The sequence below is a fragment of the Heteronotia binoei genome, chromosome 3 (assembly GCF_032191835.1).
Source record: "Heteronotia binoei isolate CCM8104 ecotype False Entrance Well chromosome 3, APGP_CSIRO_Hbin_v1, whole genome shotgun sequence".
Lineage (NCBI taxonomy): Eukaryota > Metazoa > Chordata > Lepidosauria > Squamata > Gekkonidae > Heteronotia > Heteronotia binoei.
The window spans coordinates 168,890,911-168,908,823 of NC_083225.1; the positions used below are offsets into that span (position 1 = coordinate 168,890,911).

General features: G+C 42.8%; 1 protein-coding gene across 7 annotated transcripts in view; it reads right to left on the reverse strand.

Moving 5' to 3' along the window:
* Positions 1–17,913, reverse strand: part of GRIA4 (glutamate ionotropic receptor AMPA type subunit 4) — a 343,665-nt gene that overhangs the window by 35,335 nt on the left and 290,417 nt on the right. For all 7 annotated transcript variants that reach the window (XR_009555212.1, XR_009555213.1, XM_060234875.1 and 4 more), the window contains exons 12-13: positions 15,728–15,926; positions 12,835–13,082 (exon numbers count right to left, since the gene is read on the reverse strand). Coding sequence is in view for 5 of the 7 variants with exons in the window: in XM_060234875.1 (XP_060090858.1) it covers positions 12,835–13,082; positions 15,728–15,926 (447 nt within the window). In the remaining 2 variants the exon portion in view is untranslated. The remainder of the gene's footprint in view (positions 1–12,834; positions 13,083–15,727; positions 15,927–17,913) is intronic.

The following is a 17,913-nucleotide window of genomic DNA, read 5'->3' on the forward strand; positions in this document are numbered from 1 at the left end:
CCCTGTTGGAGAGGGAGCTGATGGGTCAGTGTCTGTATTTTCAGGCGATGGCATTGAAGTGCTCTCTGAGCCTGCTTCTGAAATTTGGTGCAGTGTATCCTCTGAGTTAGAACTATGATGGGGGGGGGGCACCCATCAGAGTGGTATTGGTCCTGGTGGCCTCATATGGATGTGATGGAATATTTTACAGGTTGCCATGAGTATGGAGCCTGTGTGTGTGTGTGGGGGGGGGGGGGTGTCCACTGCAGTGGCATCATGAATGGAAATGGGCTCCATGGATTTTGCTGAGAAGTCCACTGATTTGGTGGTTGTAGATCTGTTGCTCTTTCTCTAGTAATGGATGTGAACCTGTGGGAGACACTTTGAAGACCTTGTATGCCAAGGGATCCAGGGACCTTGATACCTTTCTTGATGATGAGGGCATCTTCAGGCACAAAAATGAGTTGACATCAAGTCCCAAATGGTAAATTGTGGCACTTGGGGGACTTTGAAATCCACTGGTGCTAATGCTCAGCTTTGAGGAGAAACTGGGGTCAGAAGGGAAGATTGATGACCTCAAGCAAGTGAGCTATGATTGCACAGGTATGGAGATAATCAATTCCAAGGGAGCTTCAATGACACTGACTCAATGGTGATCAGGCCGGACTGTGATGTGAGGGTTTGCCTTTCCACTTTTGCCTTCTGTAGAAGTGGGTCCGATGCCAATCTCAGGGTAGAAATGTCGGTTTGCAGCTCCGATAATGAGGGTATTGGTGCCGAAGTCACTGAAAGGGCCCTCTTACCCTTATCCATTTGAGCCCATTATTCCCTGTGGGGTCTGGAGTGCCCAGAGTTTTTCTCCAAAAGTGCAGCTTTAAGTCTTGCCACACTCCACTTACATGCTTTAGGAGTCAGACATCTACATGCTGGGCATGTGGCTGTACTGTGGCCCTCTCCCAGGCATAGGAGGCACAAAGGATGATAATCATTTTGGGTCATTTTTGCTCTACACTCCCCACACTTCTTAAATATAGCCATCCTATCAATTTGTAGGTGAAACATTTCACTATTCTCCATGGAAAAATCTGAGGCGACACCAAGCAGCAGCTTAGAAGTATGTCCTCTCCTCAAAGCGGCTAGGAGAGAACTGAGGGAAGAAGCGCTCGCCCTGCCTCTATTATGTGGCCTTTTGGGTGGGAAAAAGGACCTCTAGAGACAGAAGAGAGGGGGAATACTCCAGAGCCTAGAAACTTTTTCTGAAAAGCTTGGAAGCTGTTCCCTGCAGCTGGTCTGCAATCATGCACGCCCACGTGGGACTGCACAGAAGCAATAATGATGAACTCTAGTTATTTTTCATAAGACCTAATGTTCCTTAAACAACAACAGGACTCTTACTCTGAATTATCATTTAAAAAGCTACTCTGATTTTGCAATGGTAGCATATTTACCAAGACATGACCTTCCTGTGACTTTCTGGCATACAAAGCAATGTATTCCATAGAGCCTGTACAAGCAGACAGCAGCCAAGTTGAATGATACCAACTGTGCAGGCCATAATATTAGGAGTTTGATTCATGTTTCAATGACCAGATCAAAAACAGTTTGAATATCAATTATGTTTCTTGTGAATTTAACCAATACCCGTATTTTGAACAAACTAATCATTTTAAGGTTGCCCTGTCCTGCGTGGCAATCAGTTAGAGACCAGAAGAGCAGGAACATGGGGGAAGTGGTCAGCGAGGCATCACTTCTGGGAAAAACCCAGAAATGACATCATGCCTATCTAGGAATTGCTGGTGACTTTGTGGTAAATCCATAGAGTTTTTAGAGATTCCTAGAAAGGACTGCCATCACTTCTGGGGAAACTCAACATCTCTAGGAATTGCTGAAAACTTTATGATATCATGCCATTTTAAAAGAAATTCTCCCACTGTCCCTCAGAATGCTTTAAGGGTTTGGAGCAATTTGGTAGGTCCAGCAAATGGGCATTATTATCCCTGTGGTTTGCTTGGAGTGATGTCCCACTATCAGTTTTCACAGAACATTAAGAGCAGGCCTTTGGGAGTGCAAGAGGACATGATTCCTACCCATTTTCAGGACTTGTTATATTCCTGTATATCTGACAGGGAGCAGTTGTGTTTTCAGAGCTCTCATCAGGAACCAACTGTTATTGCTCAGTTCCTTCTGTTGTCTCCACCAACGATTAAAACTTTGTGGGGAACCCAGCAAATTGTACAAATTCCTCTGTGTTCAGCAAGGCAGAAATAGAATATCTCTCTTCATACAATAAAAAATTAACAGCAGCCGGAATGCAAAAGACTGTATAACCAGAGGGCTTGGACTTGCGTTTGCTGAACAGCAGCTCCCTTCCCCCATTGAAGCTGCTTTTGAGATATGGTAGATATTCAGAAGCAGATTTCCACAGCATGGAGGCCTACTGTTCAAAGCAGGGGGCAGGGGGCGAGGATGGGAACCACAAATCATACTGAAAAAGTCCAAACCCTCGTGTGTGCATAAAGCTGCTGTTTTTACACTGGCCAGAACAAATCACTAGCTAAATTATAAGATTAAACATAGAACAAGCATCTGGCAAAAGCAATGGGTTGGATGAGAGCTAATTAATAAACTGACGCTTACCGCAGCAAGAGTAAAGTGCTGTTGATAGAGAATGCATTCAGTCCTGTTTAGAAGGGTGTTACACTGGCTGGGAGTAAGCAGCTTGAGGCTACTAACCGTGTCTACAAGATCGGGTCTGTTCAGTGCAAAGAACCTTCTACCAGCTTCATTTGGTGTGTCAAGCAAGACAGTACACTGTACAGTATAAGGAAGTATCATATGTGCCTGCTGTTACTCCTCAGGCAAGGAGAGGTAGAAGTTGGAGCTGTTAATGTTTGGACTAGTACTTCCTTTTAAAGCAGTGGTAGCTACTTATGTGTGCTCCCCAAACATAGTTCTGGACTGAGTGTTCATCTGAGAATTTTGGAGAAGCTGTAGGCATCCCAGCTCCCTTCTTCCAGCTAGTGTGGAAGATACTGTTGCAACTGTGAATGCCTCTGCATTTGCAGTGGCAATGAGTCCATAACAGGAATTACTCCTGTGTGGCAGCAGCCCAATGCTCTCTTTTCCTAAGGAAAACAAACCTGATAGCACTGTCCTGGAACTTGTCACTACTCAGAGGAGTGCATGTGCATGACAAATGTTAAGGTTATGGTTTCCCAAATGGATTAGTAATGAAGCACTCTTGGGTTCAGCCCACTAACTTAAAATGCATGTACAAAGAGGATGCTTGGTTTCTGCATAGTTTGCAAAGTTCCTAGCTGTAATCCTACAGAAAGATTATTTAGTCAGCTAGCCAATCTTCAGCTTCTCTTAGTGCATTAACATGCTTGAGTGCCTGCAAGATGCTATAAAAGTCCCAAAATAAAAACAGCCTTACTGGATCTGACCAAGGCTGCTTATAATTCAGCCCATTGTTTCCAATAGTGGCATACCAGGTGCCTCCAGGAACCACTCATTGCCCTCCACCCATTATTTCTTCCTCAATAATTAGTATTCTGAAGCTACATTGAGCTATCATGGCCAATGATAATAGACAATGTTTCTTGGCAGGGCTTTTTTTGTAGCAGGAACTCCTTTGCATATTAGGCCACACATGCCTGATGTAGCCAACCCTTCAAGAACATACAGTAGGCTCTGTATGAAGAGCCTTGTAAACTTTTCGAGGATTGGCTACATAAAAGGGGTGAGGCCTAATATGCAAAGGAGTTCCTGCTACAAAAAAAGTCCTGTTTCTTGGCATAAAGAGGAATACCTGGTATGCTTTAAAGGACACCTAGAAGTGAAATGCTTCATGAAAACCTGCAGTGGTTGAGCACTGCAAGTATAATAACATTTTAAATGCTCAGAACTAAGAAAAAAATGTGGGTGATCTTCACCACTTATTTCTCAGTGCAGTGTGTCCCTGAATTATTACTATTTTAAATGGCAGAAGTGTTTGTTTATTTTGTAAGATGGTTCCCTTAGTGGAAAATTTGGCCGATAAAGCTGAGCCTGGATCAAGTTCTGTTATGCTGTTGATATAATCTGGCAGGCACAAAGATGCTGTAATAATCAATTATCCAGCAGTGTCCCTGTCTCTAAGTGAGGCAGGCAGAAGATCACAGGGAAACTGTGTATGTGGTATTAACGGTGGGTTATACAGAGCCCCATACAAACAAGAACATTGTTCCTTCAGTAATTGAACAATATTGCAATTTAGCTATGTTGCGCAGCAGACATTTTTTTAAAAAATCCTGGAAGTCGTTTCATTCTTGCCCAAACAATGCCCAAGTGCTTCAATGGCATGGAAAACAGAGTTAGTATTGTTTAAGATGGAAACAACTTACTTGGATAGGTTTTATACTCTACCATTCTGCCACCTCACTTTAGTATAAGTATTATCTGAATGATAAGAAGAATTAGTCTAGAGAATGTTGGGGTTCTTCTATGCCTACATAAGCATAAATGGTAAAGAATATTTCATTGCTGCTCTGTCATTAACACAAGTGATAAGGAACAACGCAGGTCAGATAAAACATGAAACCTTTAGTTTTTCTATGGAGGGTTTGTAAAACTGTGGTCCTGCATTCTGATGAACACTTAAATTCTGGTATGCCTCAATGCAGGACTTCTTGTTTTCACTTTGCCATCAGGGAGGGTAGTGTGTGGGAACAAATCAGAGTGAAGCTTTCCTCTTTGGATCTCAAAAAGTAGAGGAGGAGGCAAATATAGGGAGAGAGAGGTTGCATTCCTATATCACACAAAACTATACAGTTTTATAACTCTAACTATAAATGTGCTCCGACCTGGATGACCCAGGCTAGCCTGATCTTGTCAGATCTCAGAAACTAAACAGGGTTGGCCCTGGTTAGTACTTGGATGTGTACTGTGTAAGCACCGAGGAAGTCCAGGGTGGCGACACAGAGGCAGGCAATGGCAGGCCACCTCTGAACATCTCTTGCCTTGAAAACCCCAAGGGGTCACCATAAGTCAGCTGTAACTTGACAGCACTTCCCATCACTACCAAACTAAATGTGGTTCTTCTTCCAACCCATGATTTCAGATCCTGGTTTGACACTGGTTACTACCTTCCCAGAGCCTTTTTAATAATATGGAGATAGTTACAGTAAATTGTTATGGCAAAGAAACCACCCTAAACACATGGGTGGAAGTGCTACTAGTGTGATGACAAATTAGCTTCTAGTATCAATTCAAGGTGCCAATTTTTGAAATTTCAAAGTATTTAGGGCCAGCCTATCACCAGGAATGCTTTTTTCTCCTTATTTGCGTCCACCCTTCTTTTTTTTCAGGATCCAGAGAGGAGAATTTGATCTGTGTAGGAAACAGAAACTTCTCCACTGTAGTTCCAGCCTCATGAAGCCTGGGTCGTTTTCCCACTGACATTACTCGGGAGCGACGTCCCTCTTCACCGCGCAGCGTCTGCGTGGATTTCGCACCAACTGCTCCGCAGAACCCGGAAGAGCCGCAAAGTCCCGCAAATGTAAACTGGTTTTTGGCGGTTTACATTTGTGACGCAAAAGCCGCAGGACTTTGCGGCTCTTCCGGGTTCTGTGGAGCAGTTGGTGCAAAATCCGCGCAGACGCTGCGCGGTGAAGAGGGACATTGCTCCGGGGTAAGCCTTGTGCGAAAACGCCCCTGCTTTCCAGAGAAGTGCATAAACTGATTGACTAATATTTAGTTCATATTGATATGGAAAACCCACTTTTCAAGAAAATTTATTGTATATATCTCCTGCATTTAAACTGTGAAATGAACAATTGGAGTGAGCTTTCATGAATTTTAACCAGGCCAATTTTTTTTTCTAAATGGTTATAGTAAAATGATGTTTTCTTACATCCTTCCCCCATTGCTATTTGCTCCACCAGGAAAAGAAATACAGCCATCCTCCTGCTTTCTTTCAAATAAGAAAAGATGTAGGAAGGCCTCATCAGAGATTGCAACATGTAATCTGGCTCTTTCCCTCTAAACTGTTTTGATTTAGCAGATTTGGCTTGAACATGGAAGAGACATACTTTAGGAAAGACAGACAGAAGGTTGGGAATGAAGGAGGGTTTTCCTATAAGTATCTGGAGAAAGGAGATGGGGAGCAAACACATATTTGAATTTGATAGCTCATGCTCAAAAGGGACATGGGCGGACTCCTGTGCACTGATAGAAGGTGTTGAGAACCACAAAGGAAATACTGGGCAGTGATTTTAAAGCTCCTTAGGCTGGAGGAAGGCTCCAAATGTCGTTTAGTAGAGGGATAGGATAGAAGATACTGATTTTTTTTATTTTAATGTGATGCAGATGAAGGGATCTCCAGCACAGCAGAGCCAAACTAGGGTTGCAAACTTTGACTGGGAAACTCCTGGAGATTTGGTGACAGAGCCTGGGAAGGGCGGAGTTTGGAGAGGGGAGGGAGCTTGGTGTGAATGTGATGTCATACAGTCTACCCTACAAGGCTACCATTTTCTCCAAGAAAACTGATCTCTGTAGTCTGGAGATCAATTCTAATCCTGGGAGAACCATTGGCCCTTCCTGGACGCTGGCAGGCCTCTTGGAACAATCAAAGAAGCCTGCCTTGGCTTAAATTATGCTCTGTTCATTCAAGATGAGAGATCTCGTGGCTCTTCTAATGAACTAGTGTCACAGGGGTGGAATTCTAGCAGGAGCTTCTTTGCATATTAGGCCACACCCCAATGTAGCCAATCCTTTAAGAGCTTACAAGGCTCTTTTTTACAAGCTCTTGGAGGATTGGCTACATCAGGGGTGTGTGGTCTAATATGCAAAGGAGCTCCACCCCTGGCACAGATTAATAAATTATAGTCAAAGAAATGAACAATATAGACTTCAGCCACTGAACCAGACTGAGAAAACAAAAAAAGGACACCCTCAAGGAATACAAAAACAAAGCGCACTAGTACAAGATGGCATGTCAAAAAGAGTTGTGCATGGTAAACTGCAAACTGAAAACACTATCTGAAAATACAACATGAACAACTGTGACAAGCATACAATTATAAACAATATTCATTGTACCAATGTGTGTGCAAATGCACAGAAAAATAAACAGTATCAATTAATATCTAATACATCAAATAGGAGTTAACACACATGACACATGCCAAACTCTGTTACAAGCAGATCTTTATCAGAGCATTTCTGTGTTGTCTTGTTCATTCAGTTTTAAAACAACCACCAATCCAGAGTCATTACTGTTCCCTTTCAGATTTAAAGTACACAATCAGACAGTGAGATCTGCCTCCTGTTCCCCAATCGTTGGCACTCTGTTCTGACCCACCTTCGAACTGAAGTTATTAGGCACTGGGGAAAGTCTGGTCTTTATGAATGTCAGCACTTTCACCCCACATTTCTGAATGACTGAACTCCCATTACAAACTCAAGCCAGCTGAGAAGTGTGAACCTTTCCATCTGTTTCCTCCCTCCCTTTTTTTTGATCAGGTAGCAACGTGTGCATAAGCACATAATCACCCCTGGACCATCAATGCTTGTGCATTTTTTTTTACAGACCTCTCTCTCCCCCCCTCTCCCTTTCCAGGGAGCTTCTCTGCAAAGAACAGTTTCAAAAACACTTCCTCCATGCTGCACTACATATCCCAGCAGTCTCCTCCAGCAATCCCATTGGCCACCAGCAGGCCCGGTGCGTGGAGTTCTGCCGCCCAAGGCAGAACCCCAACATGCACCCCCTCCAAGTTGAAACTTGCACGTGCACCCTGTGTGCATGCGCCATGATGACGTCAATGTGACATCATCATGCTGGCCGCTGGGCACTCAGTGCTACTTTTTTGGCTCTGAGGGATCAGGGGGAAATCCTCTGATCCCTCAAAGCTGAAGGAACACATCACCTTTCCCTTCTCCTGTGCCCTCAGAGGACGCGAGGGGAGGGAAACGTGGCTCTTTTGGCTTTGAGGAAATGGAGGAAAATCCTCTGATCCCTCAAAGCCGAAGGAACACACTGCCTTTATCTTCCCCTGCGCCCTCAGAGGATGCGAGGGGAGGGAAACCCAGTTCTTTCGGCTTTGAGGGAATGGAGGAAAATCTTCCGATCCCTCAGCGTCAAATGAACAACCCGTGCTTTCAGTCGTGGGCACTCTCCAAGTTCGCCCAGAACTGAAAGTGCCATTGTTTTTCAGTGCTGAGGGGGCTGGAAGAGTTCCTCTGATGACTCAGCACCCAGAAACAATGTGCCCTGCAAAAGCCGGCACCCGAGGCAATTGCCGAATATTGCCTAATGGACACGCCAGCTCTGGCCACCACATACCATCATCCTGCCAGGTGTTTGAAGTGCTGCTTCCAATATGCACTTATGCGCATACTCAGAAGACAAATGATTTTGAAAAGCTGCCTGACCACACACACTGTGGCTGCCACACAGCAGAAATCTGATCGATCAACCACTGAGTGAGTATGCAATGGTGCAAGTTAAGGGTGGGACATCAAATCAAAACTCTCCATTACAAAAAAAAAATGGATTAAAATTAGAGACGGGTCAGATTCTGTTGTCTGACCTTTTACATCTCATACTGCACAGACAAGAGACCTTTTTCTGGCTCCTTGTATTGACAATCTACAGTGTACCATGTGTGTCAACTCCTTTACGACATATATTTATACTGCTTATTTTTCTGTGTATTCACATACTTGTCAATGGTACTGTGAATATTGATTAGAATTGTATGCTTGTTTTCACATCATCAGTGGTATCTAATTCTCAATGTGTCCACATGTATGGATAGCTAAATCTGAAGACATGAACAGACAAAACATAACTTTTCATAAACTTGAGAGGGGGGGGGGGTGGAAACAAGTTTGCAGAAAAATGTGAAATTTAAATAAAAATAAAAATGGGACATTAAAGCCCTCCAAAATAGTGGAAGCAGCGCCTGTATCTTTAAGAAATGAATTTCCTCTGAAGTTTTTAAAGTACAGGCCTATATCTGAATCAGGCCTTGACCAAAGTCATCCAGAACACCATGCAAGAGTGCCTGGCTTGGTGGCTGGCTCTGAAAAATTGCACAGAGTGTTCCCAGGGAAAAGGTGACAAGAGAAAGGAAGGAGAGAGAGAAATCTGAAGATGAGAGGGAGGGGGGGAGGTAAAGGTAGGTGGTGGGAAGGACAGAAAGAAAAAGGGGAGAGCTACGGGAGCTTTCAGGGAAGAGAAAATGGCAATAGTGGCAGGAAGGACAAATGAAATGTTTCCCCCAAATAATTACCATTCTCCCACTTCATTGTTCATTTTGTAGGTGTAGGTGGTGTTTTCAATTTGCAGTTTACTGTACTTTGTTTTTACATGAAGCCAGCATGGTGGTTTTTGCAAAAAGAAGGGGGGGGTTGGACCTAGTGATTCGCATTCTGTGACAGCAGGATTCCCATTCTCTCGCCTCTTCAGCTCACTGATCCCTCTGAAATTTGGTTCTGTGGGATCAGGATCAGTGTGGGTTCATGTGGGGTCAATGATAGAAATGCTAATCTGTCGTCAGAACAGACAATAGGACACAGTCCCATTTGTGAAACGGTTGCTTCACTGAGGGCCCTAAACATTGCATTAATACTCCTGTCCATGAGAAATCACATTGATTGCCACTATGCCAGTCTTTCCAGTAATTTGCTTACCTTGACATCATATACGCTGCACTTCTTCCCCAACGTAACGGTAGGCAAGGCAACACAGACATTGGCACATATTATTCTTTAGGATGGAGGAAGTTCCTCCAGCCTAAGAAGACTCCAAGTTAAGTGGCTCTTCCTGCAGTGTATAGCTGCTCATGTTGAAGGGAAGCCTCTTTAGACTACAGGAAGGCATCATGCTTTGCTCACTGAAGTGGGAGGATTCACACCAGCGTCCTTCTGATGGCAACCAGGGGCTTTCAGTGTGACCCTGTTGCCAGGAATGTCTTATTCTTGCCGCACTTTTGGTCAGTGCAGCAATGAATATCAGCAGAAAAGAAAGGGGGAGGAACACTTGATGAGCAATGTGACAGTGCAAGACTGGCCCAAAGCAAACGCACACCAAGTGCTCCCTGTTTTTCTTCCATCTCTGTTGATACAGGGAAGCCACAACACGACCCTAAAGGATGAAATGCATGCTGAAAATTAGCTGCCAAGTGCCTGCTGAACACCAGAAAGCTACAGAAACTGCAAATAAAACGAAAACCATGAGCAGCATGAGATATAAGTGATCTCCTTAACTGTAGGAGTTCATCTTCATGAGCAAAGTGATGAATATGAAAAGAAGCCTACAATGGATTATTGATTCTGTCAATGTAAGTGATCACTGAGGGTTGCAGCGAAATACTAAACCAGGGGTGGCCAAACTGTGGCTCAGGAGCCACATGTGGCTCTTTCACACATATTGTGTGGCTCTCAAAGCCCCCCGCCCCCCGTTGGCCAGCAGCTTAGAGAATTCATTTAAAGTTAAAGTTGCTTTCTTTCCACCTCTTCCTCCCCATCTATTTGGCTTCCTTCCTTCCAGCTCTCAAACATCTGACTTTTATTCTATGTGCCCCCTTCTAAGTTCATTACACCCTTCTAAATCCACAGTTGCACCCTTCTAAGTCCATTGATTTTGATGAACTTAGTTACGGTGTCTTTCTTAGGATTGCGCTGTGGGTCATTTGCCCTGCTTGACAATCTTTTTACTAGTACCATCACCAGAACCAATGCCTAATCTTCCTGCTCACTACATCTCCTCCCTGAATCTTCCATAAAGTTTAGTGAAAGCAGACACATGATATTATCACACTCAATGTTTCCTGCCCCCACCATAAGTGGTGGTCAGTGGTACACAGCAGGGCATGGAAACATGGAGCATAATGATGTTTCTTCACAGATGCCTTTCACTAAAAGTTACCAGACTATAAAGGGAGTGGTTCTAGGTCATTGGCAACCACAAGTTTTAAGGTGACACAGATTTCTGGGTAAATTATGGAAAGGTTTGTAATCTACCTTTTGCTCCAAAATATGTAAAAGCAAGAAATTGAATTTTTCATTCAAGGAAAGGCTTTTGGGGGAAGAATCATCTGACATTGCCCACTGAATTGTTCAGAAGAAAGATGAACTACTTAATCAATTTATCAGAACTTGTAATACAAAGATAATGCTTCCCAGTGATGTTCTGCTTGTTAACAAAACTGATCTGTATGTAAAAATAAATGCTTGGATCATACCTGACATGAAACCAGGGGTATGATCCTGGTTTCATATTCTAGCAGGAGCTCCTTTGCATATTAGGCCACATACCCCTGATGTAGTCAATCCTCCTAGAGCTTATAAAAAAGAGCCTTGTAAGCTCTTGGAGGATTGGCTACATCAGGGATGTGTGCCCTGATATGCAAAGGAGCACCACACAGAATTGACTGGGAACTTTCAGAGTTTTCATCTTTGTGAGAGCTAACTCCTCTCTTTCCAATTTCCCCCTCAGTTTTCCCCCTTCCTATTTCTCCCTTCACCAGTCTTTCACCTTGTTAGCTATTTTTGGAGATGTTCATGAGGAATTTTTCCCCCACCTCCACTGTTCTGAACCAATAAATTGCAAAGAAGATTACTTTTAAAGAGGTGCCTGCAGTATTAAAGTAAGTTGCCCTCTACCAACAGCCACAAGTTGTTTTCTGTTTTGATGAGGGCCGCAATGTTGAGGGCAGTAGGAACAGTCAAAATTTACAAAACAATCTCAGTGGGCCTCCTTCTCCTGTCTCTTTGGGAGAGTGCTTACAATCTCCAATACAATGGCTGAGTAGGCTTTGACACCCTTGAAGGTGGTATCTGAGAGTGGCAAGCAGGTCTGTCTAATTTTAAACCACAAGTGGAAATCTCAGACTAGGTGTTTGCATGCCCCCCTCACCCAATTCCAATTTTGTTTTTATCTCTTACACCTGAAAGTTTATACTGAGAATTAAACATTGTTGGTCTTAAAGGTACTACTGGACTCAAACTTAGTTCTGCTCTTCCCCTTGCCTTGCCTACAGAGGTATGACTGGTATCCTGGCCTATACCATGGCAAGCCAGGATATCTGTGTACATATGCCAAACAAAACTACAGTTAAGACTGAGGGTGCTTTCACACATGCTAAGTGATGCAGTTTCAATCCACTTCAGTGACCATTTGCAAGTGGATTTTGCCATTTCACACAGCCAAATCCCATTGCAAAGTGCATTGTAAGTGGACTGAAAGTGCAGTATTTAGTGTGAAAGTGCCCTAAATCTCTTGTTAATAGACCAACTTCAAAAAAATTTATTTCCTAATCTTGAAAAAGGTTTATCTAAAACTGATTAATTCTGATGTCAGTACAACAATGCTAATGCTGAAAATAAAAAGGTAAGGTTTAAAAACATTTTTTAAAAAATAAAAAGAAGCTTTAATAATGTAAAAGCTATTGGAGGTGGCGGCTCCATAATACTGTCCTGATGAAATAAATGTGGGGCCAACAGACTTTTGTTTGCTATTTTGTCACTGAAGCTACAGCTAAAATATGGAAGAGTAAGTTAATGAAACGATGGATTCTGGAAAATAAAGAGCTGATGTATTGACTATCTTTGGAAAAACTTAGAAGCAGTGTCCAACTAGTTTGCTTTTTATATGGCCTTGATAGATATATATATATATCAATAACAGAAATTCAGTGGATGTGGTTATCAGCAACAGTTACCTCCTTGTCGATCGAAAATATGAAATGGAAAAAGAAAAAAAGAACATACCATATCCACAGAACAACACAAAAAGATCTAGATCAGGGGCATCAGGGAAGGTGGAATACTATAACAACACATGTTATATTGTTATACTATTCCACCCACCTTAATGGAGAACCCTTTGGTGTGGCTACGCCATAGCCTTTCGAATCCAGATTTCCTCCCACTTTCATGGTGTCACATGGCTTTCGTTGCTCAATGTATTCATTCATGGTGGACTCCAGGAGGAAGGCAAACTTGCCCTTGGATTTGCGAACACGAGCAACTCCCTCAGCCGTAGTCCTAGCGAACACTGATGGGTCTGTTGTGCTCATGTATGTCCACATCTTTTCATACACTGCTATTTTTGATCTCTGAAGGAAATTAAAAGGAGATTAGAGAAAGCAAAGGTGTGAGAGCATCACAAAAACAGGTTGCAATGTATCAGGACCTGGGGTTCATCGATCATTGCAGTAGGGAAAGCAGGTACATTTTGATACCGTTAGTTTCAAAGAATGATGCTGCAATCCTGATATATCACTTATGATCGCACATACATGCTGACTTGACTTGAGCAGGGCTGCATATTGGACAGTTATTTCAAGGCAGAATCTATAAGACAGAGACCGATTTTGCACTCACCCGTACGCCGCTCTCATGTCCACCTTCTCGGCGCAGCATGCTCCTGATTTCCCACTATTTGCGCCAGGGCTGGAGCAAACATCGCGGTTTTGCACAGCAAACGGAAACTGCTAAAAAGCAGCGCGAAAACCGCGATGTTTGCTGCAGCCCCGATGCAAACAGTGGGAAATCGGGAGGACGCCACGCTGAGAAGATGGATGTGGGAGCGGTGTAAGGTGAGTCCAAAATTGGCCAGAGTCTATAGCTAACAGAACTAGTAACACGACAACAATGCCAATCAGGTCAAGTGTGGACATAATGATCTCACACAGCCAAAAGAATGAACTTTCATTTCCATGCTCAGATGGCATCATAGGACAGCTTCATCTATAAGGGAGCTTGCAGAGACAATTTCATAGGGCCTGCACAACTTCCCAGTGCAGCTGACAGCTTTGGACATGACAGAGACGGACCACGAGGCAAATGGGGAACTAGTGTTTAAATTACAGGGGAAGGAAAGGTGATGAGCTTTTCAATACATCATGGAAAATACACTCTTCTAAGATGCCCTACAGCAAAGGAGTCATCACTAAAAGTAGGAGGTCCATGTCCTAGCTCCCTCCAGTCCCCTGTTAGTAGGCTAGCTGGGACTATCACTGTTAGTCATGCCAACTACAGGCTGATTCAACTGCTAGTTACCTCTAGACTTACGTTTATATCAAGTGAAGCAATAGCTAAAGATCTATGCATTTGTTCATGCACGTCTGAAACCGATGTTTGATGAACAGTCTTTGAGGAAGTCTGCAAGACGCCTGACTATGATCATTTCCTTGTTGGAACAAAATGTACCTCTAACAGTCTGGCTTCCACAGGACCTGCCCTATGGCACTCAGCTATCACAGCTGATCGTAGACAGTGTGTGTACTCAGGGCAGGGGGAATGCCTTCCACACAGAATAACTGAAAACAATTCCTTAGGCAGAATTAACTATATATTCTGTTATCTAAAGTTCAGTTTTCAACCGCTATTTTGTAAAACAACCTTCTGCAGTACACATTTAATACTGGTTTTGGAGAATTCACCAAGCAACCACTCGTGGCTTCCATGAAAGATAAGAGGAAAGAGGAACATTTTGCAGAGAATGGTGAGTGAGCACTCTAGCCTACTGTCACTAAGAGGATTATCTCACTGCACCGGTTGCTTTCTTGTAGATTCCTTTCTTTAGCTGGAGTTAGGTGATGACACACAGGCTGATTCACTCTCGGACATTCTTTGGGTCCTACATCCAGGGCCTGTTGCAAACTCAGCTCCTGACTTTCAGTAGGAAAAATGTGCCAGTGAATTTTGCCCTGTGGCTTCTTTGCTTTCCTCTTGAAGTATGACAGGGTTTAGAGAAGGACATAAATGTACTCTGTTTGGAAACTTGCTTACAAGTAGCCTCAGCAGACACAGCCAATGGTTTTTAGACCAGTTCAGCATTTTACGTTCTGTTCGCTTTTGAAACAGAAAGCCATGTGGTGTGGGTACACTGACTCCTGTTGACCTCAGCGGAAGAGACGCAAGCACCTTCTTAACTCATCTATTGAAAATTCAACCAATGGGACCTAGAAGTACTCAGTTTTGGTGGCATCATGTTTGGGGTTCAAAGGCTCTGTGTTTAATAAGTAGAACATGATCTATTCTAGGTTATGCTCTTTGTAATCCCCTTGACTTCAGTGAGAAATAAATAAAGACACACGCATATTTATTTTCTGCATAGAATTGCACCAAGAGGTGTTGACCCCTACTGCTACTAAGCACGTATTTAATACGAATGGTAAATTTTGGCTGAATGGTGCCCAGAGTTTTCTATTTCCAAGCTATAAGAAGGTGGCAATTTTATGCCCCTGCAGCAGAGCATCCACCTTGAGAACAATGGAAGAAAAACAGCTTTGAGCGTTAAAACAGATGATCAAACCACTGAAATAATAGCAGCTGTTTTGTTTTAGCCAGTGCTGATTATCGTACATGACTCTTTACCATAGAAAGTCCATAGACGAATCCATGAGTGAAAGACTTTAGGGCTATCAATGCTCCTTTTTGTTTTAAGCACCGTAGCTTGCAATGAACCAGCAGAGCAATGCCATTTTAATTACCTTGGCTCCTAAAGCCACTCTGGGCATTTCCGAGCCGGACATGTCAAGATCAATATATTTGCCACAAATTAAAATGACTGCAAATACCAACAAGTGGTTGTGGAGTTTAAAAAAAAAAATAACATCAATATAGTGGGAGCTACAGACCACAAATTGGATTATCCATCATGCAACATAATTCCTTCAGCTTTCTGAATGCTTCCCATGTAGGCTGAGGAATATAGACACTTCCCCTCCCGTTCCCAGTAGACATGCAAACTTACTCTGAAGAACTCTTTTGTCGATCCCGAATCCAATGTTCCATATGCAATTTCAGTTTGTTTGGCGAGGTCTTCTGCACTCTCTATGGGTGAGACCATTCGCTCAACAGTCAAGAAAGCAGCAAGATTAGCGGTGTATGATGAAATAATGATCAGTGTGAAGAACCACCACACACCTCCAACTATGCGACCTGAGAGGGATCTAAACATGAATAAGATAATGCATATTTTCCTATCTCTTGTGCCATTGAAAGAGAAAGAGAGACAGTGAGAGACACCGTTATTGCAGGGAATGTATTATCCAAGCAACAGTAATTGGCAGTGAGGAACACACACACCAAAAAAGGATCAATATTCTATTTAGCAAGGTGCTCCCTTAATATTCAATGCTCAGCCAAGGATACAGAAAGGCACATGAGTAAAAGTGCAATATACACAGAAGTCTGTTATAATTATGTTTCTTAAACCAAGGAAGCAGCTGCTGTACGAGTTGTACTGGAGGTTTTCAAAGTATGTTGTAAAGGTTCCTCAGAAACATTAGCTAAAGTCAATAATAGCCGGCAATCTTCCTTGAAAAGGATAATAACTGGCAAACTTCCTTTCCTGCCACGACTGATTTTCTCATGCAAACTGCAATCAAATGGGGGAGTGCTGGGGGAGTCCCAAGGCATATTCTTGATCAAAAGTCTGTCTGGGGTCCCAACAGGGTCTGAGTATTCCTCCTAGAACACATTCTCAAATCCTTTGCAATGTACTGGAGTCCTTCAGCAGACAAGTCATTGCAGAAAGCCTCTGAAGATAGAATACTTCAGTACGCTACTCTGAGGCTCCAAATCCAACATCATCCCACCTCTTTCTCGTCAATACTTAAAAATAATCCACCTGGTTAGATATTTGCTAGGGCAGCACAAAGCAAGAATTCCAGGGAAACGACTGTGATGCTCTAAACACATGATAGATAATGGGTTGGATCCAGTGTAAAAAAATCTGCCTGTGCTAGAGCTCTTAAAGCATAAAGATATGAAATAGATCACAACAGCCACTAGCTCTAACTCAAACTTATTGTACTGGTAGAGTGTATGCTTTATGTTTGTATGTTTATAATATATGCTACATGTTAAAAAGCAAACTAGGTGGACAGGAATGCCTCTGAGAAAAACATGTTCTCAGTTTAACCCAGCCCCGAGTAGCACCTTTAAGACCAACCAAGTGTTATTCAGAATGTAAGTGTTGGTCTTAAAGGTGTTACTACTAGACTCCAACTTTGTTCTATACCCACTTGTGTTTCCGCTTGAGCAAGATATTGTGCAAGCTATTTCTGGGCACTATAATATACAGGGAGAAAAGCACTAGGTGTTGCACAAGATTTTGTGCAAGCAGAATTAAGCCAATTTATGTTTCTGCTTGTGCATCACTGGACTGGATTCCAGCCCGTGTGCTTTCATATGAACCCAGCTTCCCTGTTGGAAGAGGAGAGGTTGGAAACATGAGCTAGGTGGGTAATGAAACAGCTCCTTTGTGATTCACTGTCTTACATCGAATTTATGACTCCGCACAACCAACCATGATTCCTGTCCCCCTTCATTGCCAGACCAATGTATTGATAGCTGAACACATATTTGCTCTGACAAATGCAGACCATCTACTTCACTGTGCCCTTTCAGTCACTCCACATGTTTCTAATATCATGTTCTTTAGCCACACAGAACAGATGTCAAATGTGGGGAAAGGGCTTATGACAATGGCACTCACATTAGGACAAGGGAAGAAAAAGTATCAGATGTGTAAATGAGGCAAGTTCAAAGGTTAGTGGGAACTGTCAGAGGGAATGAGTCTCTTGCACTTGCAAAGATTTTTGGCTGTTTTATAACACAGTAATAACAACAATAATAGAGTAAAGAACACTATGTTGACACTACTGACCAAGACAAATGACAGATAAGATGTGAATGAGATATAAATAAAGCTGAACTGAAACCAGGGGGTGGAGGTGATGGAAAAAAGAACAATTCGGGAGTAATTCAGGCACAGCATTACATACACATGCGTATATTTTCATATTACATACCCAACACATTCAAAATTCAAAACAGAAATGCAGCATGAAATATTCCACATGTTCCTCACAACTTAAAAACAAATGTTTTCTTTCTCTTTTCATGGGCTGATGGGGATGAACTGTTTACCTA